Genomic DNA, 15,192 nt, shown 5'->3' with positions numbered 1-15,192 from the left:
CACTTTTAATGAATTGTTTTATCGTTCACTTTTTTTTTCTCTGCTCAGGGCAAGTACCACTAAATATAGTGTCTGACATACAGTAGGCACGCAAAAGATTGTGTGCAACGAATAGTTGAGACAGGAATGCCAAGTTGCTCGCTTAGTGTATCTGAAAGGGCCTGGGTATTTAGATCCTGGGTTTCAGTATGACTTGTCTTGTATGTGTTCAGGAAAGCCTGCTGGGATAGTCACTAGGATGTTCCGTGGAGTTTCCTTCCTGTCACTAAACCCAGTTCCTCCGGCTGATCCAGAAATGTGTCTGAGAGCCGTCCCGTCAAGACGGAAAGATAGCATATGCTGATTAAAATCCATACCGTCTGTGTGGGAAGTGGAGAGAGAGCATATGTGCGTGTACATGTGTGTGCACACGCGCGTGCGGGCGGTTGTAGGTACAGATACGGATGCTTTTACCTGCATGCATTAAAGAGTCAAAGGCGTCCCCAAACTGCCCGAGCCCAGGAGGGAGGCTCCAAAGCCACGCCTAGTTCTCTGGTATGACCCAAGCCCAGCTCTTCCAAGCTGGCGAAAGAACCAGAAGGCACGCACCCCTGGAAATATGGCAGTGTTTCTCTGTCCTGCCAATATTTGTTTGCTCCCCTAAATCCCACTAATCTGGTCAGGCTCTGCCCTGTCCCAGAACAGTGCCCAGGTGTGGCCTCTCTCCCAGCCAGCACGAACGTGAAGGGTGTACCTCTGCTTTCCAAATCTTCCAAATCACCCACTGTGCTGTTTATGCCGGAGGCAGGGCAGGGACAGTGAGCTATGTGTGGGTGTCGTTCTGTATTTTCAGGTTCCTGGCCTGGAGGCTTCCTTCAGGTCACTCTAACGCGAAACCCCGTCCTCCAACCTTGACCTTGAATAGCCAGCACCGACCCAGAACCACAGCATGAGGGAGAGGTGGCAGACTCCACACAAAGAAGGCAGGCAGGTGGCAGGCGGGAGTGAGGGCGCCAGCCAAGCCTAAGAGGAAGTGGGGCTGACCAGGAGGACAGTGCCTGCTGGACAGGAGCTCAGCCCATCCACTTGACTCCTGCCCTGGGAAATGGGGCTCTGGGGCTGTTTAGCTGTTATCTCCCAGGTTCAACTGTTAAGGACCAAGTAAAAACAATTTCTGAACGCATGCAAATCAAACAAAAATAACCCCTCCCATCCGAGGGCCAGATTTGACCTGTAGCCACAGGTCTGCCCCTTCTGCTTTAAGATCATTAACATTCTAAGGAATGTTAACTGGCTGCCTTAATAGACTTCGATTCCCTTCCTTAAGGTGCAAACTTAGGAGAAACACAAAGCTTTATGACATCAAATTATCACCAAGGAGTTATAGGGAGATATTCCACCTTTTACTGTACGCATTTTTGTTATTGAATTTTTGATAGTAAGCATGCGTCACTTTTGTGCTAAAAAGAAAAAAAATCCGGAGAAAATCAACAAAAGTGGGTAAATGTTTAACATACTGTGTGGCTTTGAACTCTTCTGGAGGATACATACACAACAAACAAATCATCCTCTTTATCTGTTTGAATCATTTATCTCTGTGATTCACAAGCTGGGGGGGGGTGACACTGGGTGCCCAGGCTACATTTGGCTGCGTCTGGAGACATTCTTGATGGCCACAATCGAGGTGGTACCTGGGGGTGGGGTGCTGGGCATCGGGGTGCTGGCATGCGGGGAGAGCCAGGGATGCTACTAAATGCCTGCACCGCACCAAACAACCTCCGAGAGCGAAGAATGATCCAGCCCCACGTGTCGGCAGTGGCCCAGAAAGCCGCATCTACTCAAGGGAAACGCGAACTTGTGCACAGAACATGTCTGAAAGGTTAAGGGGTGACCGACGTCAGAAATTACATGTTAGTCCAAACTATTTCGTGATTGCCTCATGTTTTTACTCTTTATCAGTAGAAATTAAACAGTAAGAGTGTATCAAGCACCTATTATACTGTATTAAACTATCAAACAGCCTTGCCCCCCACAGATCTCTGGGGAGCTGTTCTGTGCATTTGCCCTCGTGGGCAATGACTTCGCAGGAATTAGAGAACATAACACAGGACACATACCTGGCAAAGGTGATTCAGGGATGTCTGCCGTCTCAGAATTTGGGAAAACCTCCTCGACACTGCAAGAAGGAAGAGTCAGTCTGAAGTTTTTGCATGCTGTATGGTCCTACCTTGGATTTTCCAGGGCAGATTTCGAAAAGTAGCTTATTTGCCTAAATTCGTCTCACTGTCCAACCCCATTTTATGTACCCGCTGGCAAAACCCTGCATTTGATTCTTTGTTCTCCCATGTGGACAACTACTTCCTAAAATGGCGATATTTGGGGTACATATTTTCAAAGCCACCCGCATGCCCTACTGGCAGGTGTGAGAAATTGTGGCGTCAATCAACCGTGAGTAAAAGCAATTATTTACTTGTCTTTCATTTCGCTAATTGCGAGCTCAATCACTTCTCCCCATAAATAATTGCTGGAATCAAGTGGAAGCTTTGAAGAAGGCCCTTTAAAAGTAGTATATCTAATAGGGAAACTTGATTGAGCCTCAGCGGTGTGTGGTGCGAGGGCTTGCTTTTAGGATGGAACCCTGGGCTGTACCTTAAATGCAGCTTTGCATTCGTAATCTGCCGTTTTTATCAAACGGTCTCCACGCCCTGGCGGTGCGTTTTGCTGATCCTGTTTACTATAGTGATGTAACAGGCTGACGGTTCGAAGTGGGTGATTTTAAATCGGAAGATTTCAGGACCAAGCAGACAAGCCATGTGGCAGCCCCAGGTCTCCACTCTCGCAGAGTTGTCTGGAGTGGTGTGTGTTTCCTCTCCTCGCCCATTCTCGAAGTGCCCCCGAGGCTCCCCGGGAAGAGGGGTTCCTGCAGGCCTCGACAGGTGGAAGGTCCGACAGGCCTCCTTGCTGCCAACTTTCTACAGGTTTGTTTTGTCAGCATAATTAAAACGGGTGCGGGGCATTCTTCTCATTAATTTCTGAACTGGTCAAGAAGCAGAAATTTCCCTGGGATTATTCTAATTTGTACTCAGAGCCAGCTTGGTTTGAAAAATAGGGCGTGGGGGGGTGGGGGCGCAGATGAACTTCTAATTTTCCAGACCGATCAATCGTTAATCCTTCTCCTTAATTACTTTTTCTTTAACTTTGTGATGTGGAATTTAGTGCTCATGAAAAGAAAAGAACTGAGCGCCGTGAAATAAAGCGGGCTTTATCAGTAGGTGCTGGGCACTGCAGGCGGCCTCAGCCTCGGAGCGCCTCTGAAAGGGCTCCCTGTGCCTGCCCAGAGAGGGTAATTTGATCCCCTTCATTTTCCCTGCCGCCACTTACTCTGGGGCGAGAATGGCAAGCTGTATTCAAATGCTGCTTTAAGAAACCTATATCTTAAAACTTTGTTTTGCTTAAAATCATTTCATCTTTGTGTAATAGCACGTGCGTCTTCCCACAAGTACAGAAACACAGAGAGAGAGAAATAGGTCCGGTTTGCTCAGGCAAAACTAAGAGTGGAGAATGGCTGGTGATGCTCAGCAGAAAAAAAAAAAAAAAAAATCACATTCCTAATCCCTGTAGGAGAAATATTAATTTGGCTTCCTAATTAGCTAGAGAATTGAATATGTGAAGCCCCGAAGCCGTTTCCTGGCTCCCGTCTTTGGGGGCAGGGACTTCGGGGAAATCCCAGAGTTTTGGGGTCGGACAGACTTGAGTTTGACTCCTGGCCCCTTCTTACCAGCTGAGTGGCTGTGTGGCTTTGAGGAAGTTTCTTGGCCTCTCGGAGCCTCATCTGCAGGATAGGGATCCTACTCCCTACATCACAGAGGTGGTGTGAGGATTACATGGGATGAGATGGTGTGATAAACAGACACTCTGGTGTCAACAGACGGACCTGGGAGCAAATCCTGCCCCGGCTACTGGCTACCCCTCTAAGCCCCTTTCATTTTCCATAAAGGGAGAAGTGTGCCACCTGTAACACACCTTTTGGGGGGACTGAGGAAGTTCATGCATGAAAAGCGCTAGGCTTCATCCCTGGTGCTTTGCAAACAGTAAATGTAAGTTACCATTATTATTTTATGAACGACCTATATAATAAAATTGTTCAGCACTAGAATGTTGTTCTCCCTTCCCCTCAGCTCCCCACCTCTGTACTTACATTCAAATTTAATGTTTCGTAAATTTTCTGGGAGGTCATGGAGAGCCACTTTTAGCCACTCATCCAGCTGCTTGGCAAACTTTCGGATCACCTGAGTTAAGCTGGAAGGAGAAATGATCCATTTTAAGTGCCTCGTGTGTTGCCTGGACAGGGCTGGGCTGTCCTGGAATCATGTTTTGGTTGCACCAGTGTCACTCAGAGCCGCGACCTCAGGGGCAGGGGGGTGGCCCCGGTCCCACAGGGCACTGGTGGGCGTGAGCAGGGCCCGGAGGGAACGTGCCCCCGTGCTGATCACCGGGGGTTGTGGCGCCCTGACTCTGAGCAACACGCCATCCGTCCTGTTCTGCACAAGCCTGTGTGAGCCGCTTGGCAGGACCTGGGAAGCAACAGCGTGTCTTTACACCGACACGCAGCCCTGACCTTGAAACCATATCCCGTTTGGAGAGCCAAGGGCTGTGTGGGGGCCGGGGGTGAAGGGTGAAGGGACGGCAGGTTGCAGCATGAGATGGGAATCGGGAGGACCTTGAGCACCGCTTCCAGGCTCTCACTGTGAACACCACGGGCTGGGCCCCGCGTGCGTCATCCCCGGAGTCCTCCTTCGGCTAGCCGCCACAGGGACCTCAGCCCCTGTGGAGTGTCCACACCGTCCGCGCCCCTACCCGGCCCTCGGCGGTGCCCCTGGGATTCTCCTGTCAGACCCTGATCACCCACCTCCCCTCCCCCCCGAGGCGGGCCCACTGGGTTTCTCGTTCCTTCGCGCCTCACTTTGCCAACCTTCTCCAAGACCCTCCACCACCAGCGGGCACCGCTGGGGAGAACTTCTCAGGGAACACAGCCACAAAGGGAGAACTTTCCAGCATTCCACTATGGCACAGCTCTCCTCCCCCACCACCTTGACAGAATCAAGGGCGGTTAACCCCATGTCTTCCCCTCCTGCGTCCTCAGGAACCCCACCTCACTGACCACCCCTTCTCCTGGATAGCCCACCTCTTTCTCTCACCAAGCATGTCTCACCTTAAAAATAAACCCTCTTATTTCCTCACGCTCTCTCTTCAGGTTACCTCCCTCTGTCTTCCACTTCACAGATGTCCTTCTTCAGAGAGTTGCCCAGACTCTCTCTCCTTTCCTTCACCTCCTGCTCACTCCTCCCCTCACTCCAGTCCCTCAGCCTAAACAGCTCCCCACCAGGCAGCAAGCTGCATCCAGATGCGAACCCAATGGACTCAGTTTGGTTCCCATGTGGCTTGACATCTTGGCAGCATTTGGCTCTGTTGGCCCCTCCATTCACTTCCCCTGGTGGTTGTGGCCCCTCTGTCTTGCAGCTGCTTCTTCTCAGTCACAAAGCTCAGCCCCTGTACCTGGCCTTTACTTCCTCCGGCTCCTCCACATCTAGTCCTGGGCCCTCGCTGGTCAGATTTTGTCCTTCCCTGGATTCCTTCCCTGTGACCACAGCTTTAGGCCCTATCTACACTTGTTTTTATAGGTCTAGAGCAAAGGTCTCCAGAACTCTAGACCAACCACCTACTAGGGCTCCTCCGTTTAGCGTCCCAAAGGCACATTAATCCTCAAGATGTCCAAACTGAACTCATTGCTTCTCCGTCAGACCTGGGTCTTTTCTTATGTTCCCTATTTCTTATGTATTCTTATGTTCACTTTCCCCAAAGTTTTTGTTTTCAATTTTTTTATATGAAAACATTTCAAATATAACCCAAGATAGAATGGTATAATAAACCTCCAGGTAACTCTGACCCAGCTCCAATAACTAGCAACATTTTCCCAGTTCCGTTTATCACATGCCACTCGGTCTTTTCTGGAATGCTGTAAGCAAAATCATGACATATCATTTCAAAAACTGTGTGCATCTTCTAATATGCACTTAAATATCATGTATATGTATGCACACACACACACTTAAAACCACCATGCCATTAGTATACTTAACTGAATGAACAGCAGTTCCTTAATATTGTCTAAAGCCCAGCCTGTACTCAAATTTCTCTATTTCTCTCAAAGCTATCTTTTGGTTTCTTTGAATCAAGATCCAAACAAGGTCTACACATTGCACAAAACACTGCCTTGCTCTATTTCTTAAGACTTCTTAAAAAATTCTCTTTCATGCCATTGGTTTGTTGGCCACCTCATGTTATTTGTTCCCTGGAATGTCCCACACTCTGATTTGGCTGATATCTTCTTCATAGTGCCATTTAACCTGTTCATCTATCCTGGGTGCTTCTCATAAACTGACGGTTCTAAAAAGTAGATTGGATTAAGTTATTTTTTTTTTTAAAGATTTTATTTATTTATTTGACAGAGAGAGACAGCCAGCGAGAGAGGGAACACAAGCAGGGGGAGTGGGAGAGGAAGAAGCAGGCTCATAGTGGAGAGCCTGATGTGGGGCTCGATCCCATAACGCCGGGATCATGCCCTGAGCCGAAGGCAGACGCTTAACGACTGCACCACCCAGGCGCCCCTAAGTTACATTTTTTTTTAAGGCAAGAGAACTTCGTTGGTGCCCCCTGTGCTGCCCACTGAACCACACCATGAGACTCATAATGGCTGGTTGTCCCTCTTTTACTGCATCTGGTTTTGACACTTGAATAGTCTCTTATCCCATGAGCGTGTACTGCAGACTCTATCTCCAAGTTGCCTCTCAACGTCATCCAGTCCCTCTCTTTTCTCCCTACTTCCAGCTATCATCATCTCTCCCCTGGGCCAGTACTGCAGCTTCTAGAACAGTAGGTACAAGAGCCTACCTGCTTGCTCACCTCCCCACCTCTACCCCGTCTTCCACACTGTGAGAGGGATTTCTCCCAAACACTTGCAATTCAGATCCAGTTCACCTTCTGATTAAAACCCCCCAAAGCTTTCACATTATGCTTAGGATAAAGACCAAAATTCTGACTGTGATCCCCAAGGCTCACACTCCAGCCTTGCTTTCCTCTCCAGTCTCACCTTGCATTCTCTCTCTTCATCCATGTTTTAACCCCTCTTGCCTCCACCCAGTTCTTTCCCACCTCAGGGCCTTTGACCTTGGTATCCTTCCATCCAAGAGCATCCCACACTTCTTCATCTACTCGACTCTTCCTCATCAATCTGATCTCAGAGCAGGTGTCACGTCCACAGGAAAACCTTCTCTGAAACCCCCTAGTCTAGGTCAGAGTCCCTGATTATTCCTCTTGAAGGGCCAAGTTGGGACAGTTGGTAACTATACACTGACTTGTGTGATTATCTGATTCATGTCCGTCTTTCCCACGAGACTGTGTGCTCCAATGTGGAGGCAGGGACTATGTCTGTTTTGCTTCTCACTGTGCGTTCAGCACCTAGCATGGTGCCTGACACCAAGAAGGCACGTGAGGAAAGTTTGTTAAACGAAATGAATGAATGAATGAGTGGCTCCCAATCCCCAGCTGGATGGACCCTACCCATACTGTCCCCTCCTTTATCTTTCTGACTTCAGCTCCTCCCACTCCCTCTCCCCACCCCTACCCCCTGCCAGCTTACTCAATTCCCACAGCACCAGCTTCTTTTCTGTTTCTTCAGGTCCTTGACAACCTCACCAGGGCCTTTGGATCTGCTGTTCCCTCAGCCTGGAAAGCTCCTGCCCCAGATTGCAGCCTGTTTCCTCCCTTCCTTAACAACTTCAGAGGTCGGTTCAAGTGTTGGCCACAGGATCTGAAACTGCCAGTCTCCCCACACTCCCAGCTCTACCAACTATCTCAACACTCTCGAGCCTGCCATATGTTTTAAAAAAATCAGTCTGGTTCCTGAGATGAAAATCAAGTGTAGAAGGGCAAGGACAGAGCAGGGAGATCTGTTTGGAGGTTATTCCAATAATCCAGGCAAGAGAGCATCAGGGTGAAGGTGGTAACAGTGGAAATAATGTAATATGGCCAGATTAAAATATTTTGAAGGCAGAGCCAGCAGGATGTCCTGGTGAGTGGATGTGGGTGCATGAGGAAAGAGTGTTGTCAAGGATGCCTTCGTGAAACAAAGGTGGTATATGTACCCCCGTGCCTAGCAGAGTGCCTGATACACAGGATGGGCTTGATAAATGTTGACTACTGAGTGAACCAAAAGTACCGCACACGTAATAAAGCCAAAGTACATTCTCAGAGATTAACACGTTGGATCCGACTTCTAAGTGAGATGACTTCTTAGAATATTTGGCCACTCTGGACAGAGGTCAACATTTAGAGGGTGACCTAGATCAGAGTCTGAAGTGATCATCTGATGGCTGCTGTACCATCGAGGACGGTGGGCTGCCATTCCCCACCCATGACACCTTTCTCAGGGGCCATGACTTGCAGCTGGAGTAGAGGAGCTGGCCTTCGTACGGGGGCAGGAAGTAAGCAGCAGGACCAGTGATGGGCCTTTTCCTTTGTGCAATCATTTGATTTTATTACAGTGAAGAAAAGTGGGAAGCAACTCATCCTGGAAAGGATTCTATTTTGGGACTTGGAACTGGGACTGCCAGACTTTTAGGAGTAATCTGAACACGAGCAAGTGAGGAGCTGAACTCCTGCTCACCTGGCCTAGAGAAGCCTCCTGGCTCGCTCCACCTTCCTGCAGCATCAGATGATGCCCTCCGTCACCCTCTTCCTCACATACTCTCCTTTGATGGACGCATGCTGCGGCCTGACCCCCTTCTCTGATGACTTACCCTGTCTCCTTCCATTTCACTCCCCAGGCTGGCACTCCCAGGGTCTGTCCTGTACCTCCAGTGTCACGCCTTCTCGTCCCTTTTGTGCAGGTGGCTCCCTCGTCTACAGCTCCAGCTTCAGCCCTTCTCCTGCATCTTGATTCCACACTTGTAATTCTCTGAATGACTTCCAGCCGTGAGGCTGGTACAACAGCAACAGCACTGATGCCAGCTACCTTTTAATGAGGGCAGTGTGCCAAGTACTAAACACTTCACCTGTATTTTCTTATTTAATCTTCACATCTACCCTACGAAGTAGGTACTAGTGTTAGTCCCAGCAGAGAGGTGAGAAACCGAGGCTCAGAGAAATTACTTGATTTGTCCGAGGAGATGCAACAAGTAAGTGGACAAGCCAAGACTGAAGCCCACATGTGTCTGCCTCCAAAGCTCTAGTATCTCAGTCTTCTTTCTGCTTCTCTGATATCTCAACTTCCCTGCCCAGCCACCACCCCTACACAGCTCATTAGCGGGTGTGCATACACACACACACACACACACACACACACACGCACACACACTTCCTTACTTCTGATGAACCAATCATTACTAACAACCACTATGCCAAGATCACCTGGGAGGTCACAAGAAGTGAAAAGCCCAAGTTTGAGAATGACCTACTTTTCTTATAAATAAACAGCAAATGGTTCATGGTTATCTCTGTATTATCACTTGTTCACCTGCATTTCAATATGGTTTACCGAGTTAGAAGGTAAGGGGTAGGTCAGCTAGTAAGAACTTCCAGAGTCAAATCTCCTTTCTACCCTGGCCAAGCACCAGGCTGGGTACACAGAAGGCACTCAAACAGGTTTCAGGGATGAATGAGTACATAAAATTGTGGAAAGTCAGCTGTCTGATGACATCTGGTCTTTTGAATAACTTTTTCCCTGATTTCATGAGAAAGGCACTGAGTTTCTAAGTCAAGGATCACTTTGGCAATTAGTTAACAATGTACGTATTAAAAATGGTCTCCTGCGGCCGACTGTACACTCAGTGAGGGGGGCGGCAGGGGCATGTGTAACTTCTTTGATGTGGTGCTCCGGGACTCAGCATAGCGCCCGCATGCTGTAGGAATCAACCAACACTGCTCAGTGAAGAATCGACAGTTAAGTCGTGGCTGTTTCATTTCTTTGCCGGTGAAGGTGGACTAAAGTTATTTCAGCTCTTAAGCTTCAATTTTTATGTCTATAAAAATGAGCCAATTATAGAGAAGGATTTCATTAGCATTTCATTAGCACCCCACAAACTGCTTCATAACAAACTACAGATGCCTTGCCGGTGTGTAACACCTGGTAAGCACTACTAGAGGTATGTGAAGCTCTCATATAAAGGTGTGTATACTTCCGCTGACCCCCCAGGAGGTACCTTCTCACTACAAAACAGGTACACAATCGGCCATTATCTAGTTCCCTTGAACAATGTGCAAGAAAGAATAACTCAAAGCTCTCTCTCTCTCTCTCTTTCTATATATATATATTATATATATGTGTATGCACACGATTATAAAAATAATCCAGTCTCAATTAGGACACTAGAAAAACACAGAAAAACATGAGATTAAAATTTGACCATAATCCCACTGGGAGGTAATCTTTGTTGCTTACCTAGGTATGTTTCTGTTCCACCTAGAATGTGGAAAATTAGAAAGAACAACACTCCCATCATAACAAGAGAAAGCCAGATAATCTGTAAAATCCTAACTTTTCTTTAACTCATCAGACAGCTGAAATCACAACCGCCTAGCTTGGAATACATAGAAAGACAGGCACCTCCAAAGAGAGGACGACTTGGGAACTGGTTCCTCTATGTTTGAGGGAGGAAAGTGGGACATCTAAGTAAAAAGAATTCAGCTCAATTTTTAAAACAAATTGCTAAAAGCAATGTGTGAACTCACATGAGAGTATAGAACTCTGGGAGCTGCGGATGCAAAGGAAGTTTACATCTACTCACAAGATCTTCCCCACAGACCTCACCAGGTGCTCATGAAGAATCCCCGAGAACAGAGAATGGAGGAAGCCTATCTCTGAGGTGCCTGTTTGGAGGAGGGGAGCAACCACTAATGTAGGGAAGGCATGAAGCCCTAGCCAGCCTTCTCTCCCCTATGGAACAAAAGCCTCAGGTGGCTAGGGGAAGGACAGAAACACCATTGACCGTGGGCAAAGAAAGAGACCCACTGCAGGTGGGGGAAATAAAAAGAAAAAGCTCTCTAACCTTGGTAGAAACCATCAGGGGCTCAGACTATTAGAGATTTACCTCTGGGGTGGGACAGGATCACTGAGAAGGCCCATCTCTGAGAGCCAAAGTCACAGGGCTTGCTGGGGACTAAGCCAGAACACCAGGGAACCCCCACACCCCCACTCAAGCCCTAAAGAGACTAACAAGTGTGTATACTTCCCGACCAGGGAAGACCTAATGCTGAGGGTGTAGCAGCAACATTGAGAAAAACGCCCTCAACAAACTTCTGACCTAAGCACAGGGTACCCCAGAAGAATGTTAATGTGGTCGTCCACTGAGGGTGCCCATGGCAACCACAAAAACCAAACCCAATCAATACCTCGATAAACGGACTCAACCCCTCACATTAAGAGCCTAGGAGAAAAGAGGCGTGTCTATTTCCAGGCATAAATACTACCTATTTCAGTCTCTCCTGTTCTAACCACTGTTTGGAAGTCGATAAACAATTATAAGACACATGGAAAATTAAGAAAAAGAACCTACTATGACTAACTGGATAAAAAAACAAGACCCATCTATATGCTGCCTTACTTCAGACCTAAGACACATACAGACTGAAAGTGAAGGGATGCAAAATGAGAGCGAAAAAAGAAAAATGGGTAGCAATAGACAAAAAAGGACTTAAAAACAAAGATGGTCACAAGAGACAAAGAAGGCATTACAGAATGATAAAGGAGTCAGTCCCATAAGAAGATAAAACAATTATAAATATCTATGCATCCAACACAGGAGCACCTAAATACATAAAGCAAATATAAACAGACATAAAAGGAGAAGTTGACAGTAACACATTAATAGTAGGGGAACTTAACAGTCCACTAACATCAATGGGCTGATTATCCAGGCAGAAAATCAATAAGGAAACAGTGGCTTTGAATGATACATTAGACCAGATGGACTTAACAGATAGAGTCAAAACATTCCATCTAAAAACAGCAGAATGCACATTCTTTTCAAGTTCACATGGAACATTCCCCAGGATAGATCACATGTTAGGCCACAAAACAAGTCTCAATAAATTTAATATTTAAATATTATTAAGCATCTTTTCTGTTCACAATGGTATGAAACTAGAGATCAATTACAAAAAAATGGAAAAAACACAAGCACGTGGAGGCTAAACCAAATGCTACAAAAACAATTGATGGCTCAGTGAAGAAATCAGAGAAGAAATGATGGGCACGAAGGAGGCACTTGATGGAATGAGCACTGGGTGTTACAGGCAACCGATGAATCACTAAATTCTACCCCTGAAACTAATAATACACTATATCTTAACAAAATTGAATTTAAATTAAAAAATTTTTAAAAATACATAAGAGACAAATGAAACTGAAACCACAATGGTCCAAAATCTTTGGGATGCAGCAAAAGCAGTTCTAAGAGGGAAGTTTATAGTGATACAGGCCTACCTCAAGAAACACAAAATATCTCAAACAATCTAATATTATACCTAAAGAAACTAGAAAAATAACAAAGTCCCAAGTTAGTAGAAGGAAGGAAGGAATAAAGATCAGAGTGGAAATAAATGAAACAGAAACTTACAAAACAACAGATCAATGAAACCAAGAGCTAGTTCTTTAGAAAGAGAAAATTGATAAACCTTTAGTCAGACTCATCATGAAAAAAGAGAGAGGACTCAATAAAATCAGAAATGAAAGAGGAAAAATAACTACTGACATCACAGAAAAACAAACAATTATGAGAAACTATTACAAAAAATTATACACCAACAAACTGGACAACCTGGAAGAGATGGACAAATTCCTAGAAACATACAATCTTCCCAACCTGGATCAGAAAGAAATAGAAAATCTGAACGGACTGATTACTAGTAACAAAATCGATCAGTAATCAAAAAACTCTCAATAAACAAAAGTTCAAAACCAGACAACTTCACAGGTGAATTCTACCAAACCTTAACCAAAGGAGAGTTAATATTTATGATTCTCAAACTTTTCCCAAAAATAGAAGAGCAAGGAAAGCTTCTAAATTCATCCTATAAGGCCAGCATTACCCCCATACCAAAACCAAAGACACTACCAAAAAAGAAAACTACAGGCCAATATCCCTGATGAACACAGATGCAAAAATCCTCAACAAAATAACAGCAAACCACATTCAACAATACATTACAAGGATCATTCACCATGACCTAGTGAGATCTATTGTCGAGTGGAGGGATGGTTCCATATACACCAATCAATCAAAATGATACATCACATTAATGAAATGAAGGATAAACCCATCTGATCATCTGAATAGATGCAGAAAAAGCATTTGACAAAAAAATTCAACATCTGTTCATGATAAAAGCTCTCAACAAACTGGGTTTAGATGGAACACACATTGACATAATAAAGGCCATTTATGACCAATACACAGCTAACATAATATTCAGTAATGAAAAGCTGAAAGCTTTTCCTCTAAGATCAGGAGCAAGACAAGGATGTTCACTCTCACCAACTTTTAGTCAACAGAGTACCAGAAGTCCTAGACATAGCCAACAGACAAGAGAAAGAATTAAAAGGCATCCAAATTGGTAAAGGAGAAGTAAAGCAGAAGTCCCTATTTGCAGATGATATGATACTATGTATAGAAAACCCTAAAGAGTCCACCATAAACTACTAGAAGAAATGAGTTCGGTAAAGTTACAGGACACAAAATTAATATACAGAAATCTGTTGCATTTCTATACACTAATAATGAAGTAGCAGCAGAAGAAATTAAGAAAACAATCCCATTTACACAAGCACCAAAAAGAATAAAATACCTAGGAATAAACTCAACCAAGGGGTGAAAGTCCTGTACTCTGAAAACTATAAGACACTGATGAAAGAAACAGAACACAACATAAACAAATATAAAGAAATACATGCTTATGGATTGGAAGAACTAATACTATTAAAATGTAATAATATAAAATGTTAAAATATTGTTAAAATACTATCCAAAGCCATCTATAGATTCAATGCAATCTCTATGAAAATACCAATAGTATTTTTCAGAGAACTAGAACAAATAATCCTAAAATTTATATGGAAACACAAAAGATCCCAAATAGCTGAAGCACTCTTGAGAAAGAAGAGCAAAGCTGGAGGTGCCACAATCCCAGATGTTAAGATATACTACAAAGCTAAAGTAATCAAAACAGTAAGGTACTGGCGCAAAATAGACACGGAGATCACTGGAACAGGATAGAGAATCAGAAACAAACCCATGCTCGTATGGTCAATTTATCTATGACAAAGGAGGCAAGAATATACAATGGACAAAAGACAGTCTTTGCAACAAATGGTGCTGGGAAAACAAGACAGCTACATGCAAAAGAATGAAACTGGGCCACTTTCTTACTCCATGCATTAAAAAAAAAAAAACCTCAAAATGGATTAAAGACCTAAATATGAGACCTGAAACCATAAAACTCCTAAAAGAAAACCTAGGTAGTAATCTCTTGGACACTGGTCTTAGTAACATATTTATGGATATGTCTCCTCAGACAAGGGAAACAAAAACAAAAATAAACTATTGGGACTACATCAAAATAAAACGGTTTTGCACAGCAAAGGAAACTATCAACAAAACAAAAAGGCGACCTACTGAATGGAAGGAGATATTTGCAAATGACATATCCAATAAGGGGTTAATATCCAAAATATACAAAGAACATATACAACTCAACACCACAAACAGGTAACCCAGTGAAAAATAAGCAGAGGACCTGAATAGACATTTTTCAAAGAAGACATACAGATAGCAAACAGACACAGGAAAAGATGTTCAACATCACTTGTCATCAGGGAAATGCAAATCAAAACCACACTGAGATACCACCTCACACCTGTCAGAATGGCTAGTACCAACAAGGCAAAACGTAAGAAGTGTTGGTGAAGATGTGGGGCAAAGGGAACCCTCTGCACTGCTGGTGGGAAGGCAAATTAATGCAGCCACTGTGGAAAACAGTACGGAGGTTCCTCAAAAAATTACAAATAGAAATACCATACAGTTCAGTAATTCCACTCTGGGTGTTTACTCAAAAGGAAAACACCACTTTGAAAAGATATACGCATTCACTGCAGCATAT

The 15,192-nt window shown here is 44.9% G+C and overlaps 1 protein-coding gene across 2 annotated transcripts in view; it reads right to left on the bottom strand.

The window, feature by feature from the left end:
- RFX4 (regulatory factor X4) overlaps nt 1–15,192 on the bottom strand; it is a 134,682-nt gene that overhangs the window by 40,524 nt on the left and 78,966 nt on the right. For both annotated transcript variants that reach the window (XM_008705653.1, XM_008705654.1), the window contains 2 exons: nt 4,178–4,278; nt 2,097–2,155 (listed from right to left, as the gene is read on the bottom strand). In XM_008705653.1, coding sequence (XP_008703875.1) covers nt 2,097–2,155; nt 4,178–4,278 — 160 coding nt within the window. The remainder of the gene's footprint in view (nt 1–2,096; nt 2,156–4,177; nt 4,279–15,192) is intronic.

The sequence above is a fragment of the Ursus maritimus genome, unplaced genomic scaffold (assembly GCF_017311325.1).
Source record: "Ursus maritimus isolate PB19 unplaced genomic scaffold, ASM1731132v1 scaffold_21, whole genome shotgun sequence".
NCBI classification, from domain to species: Eukaryota; Metazoa; Chordata; class Mammalia; order Carnivora; family Ursidae; genus Ursus; species Ursus maritimus.
This window is presented reverse-complemented; position numbering and strand designations above follow the sequence as displayed.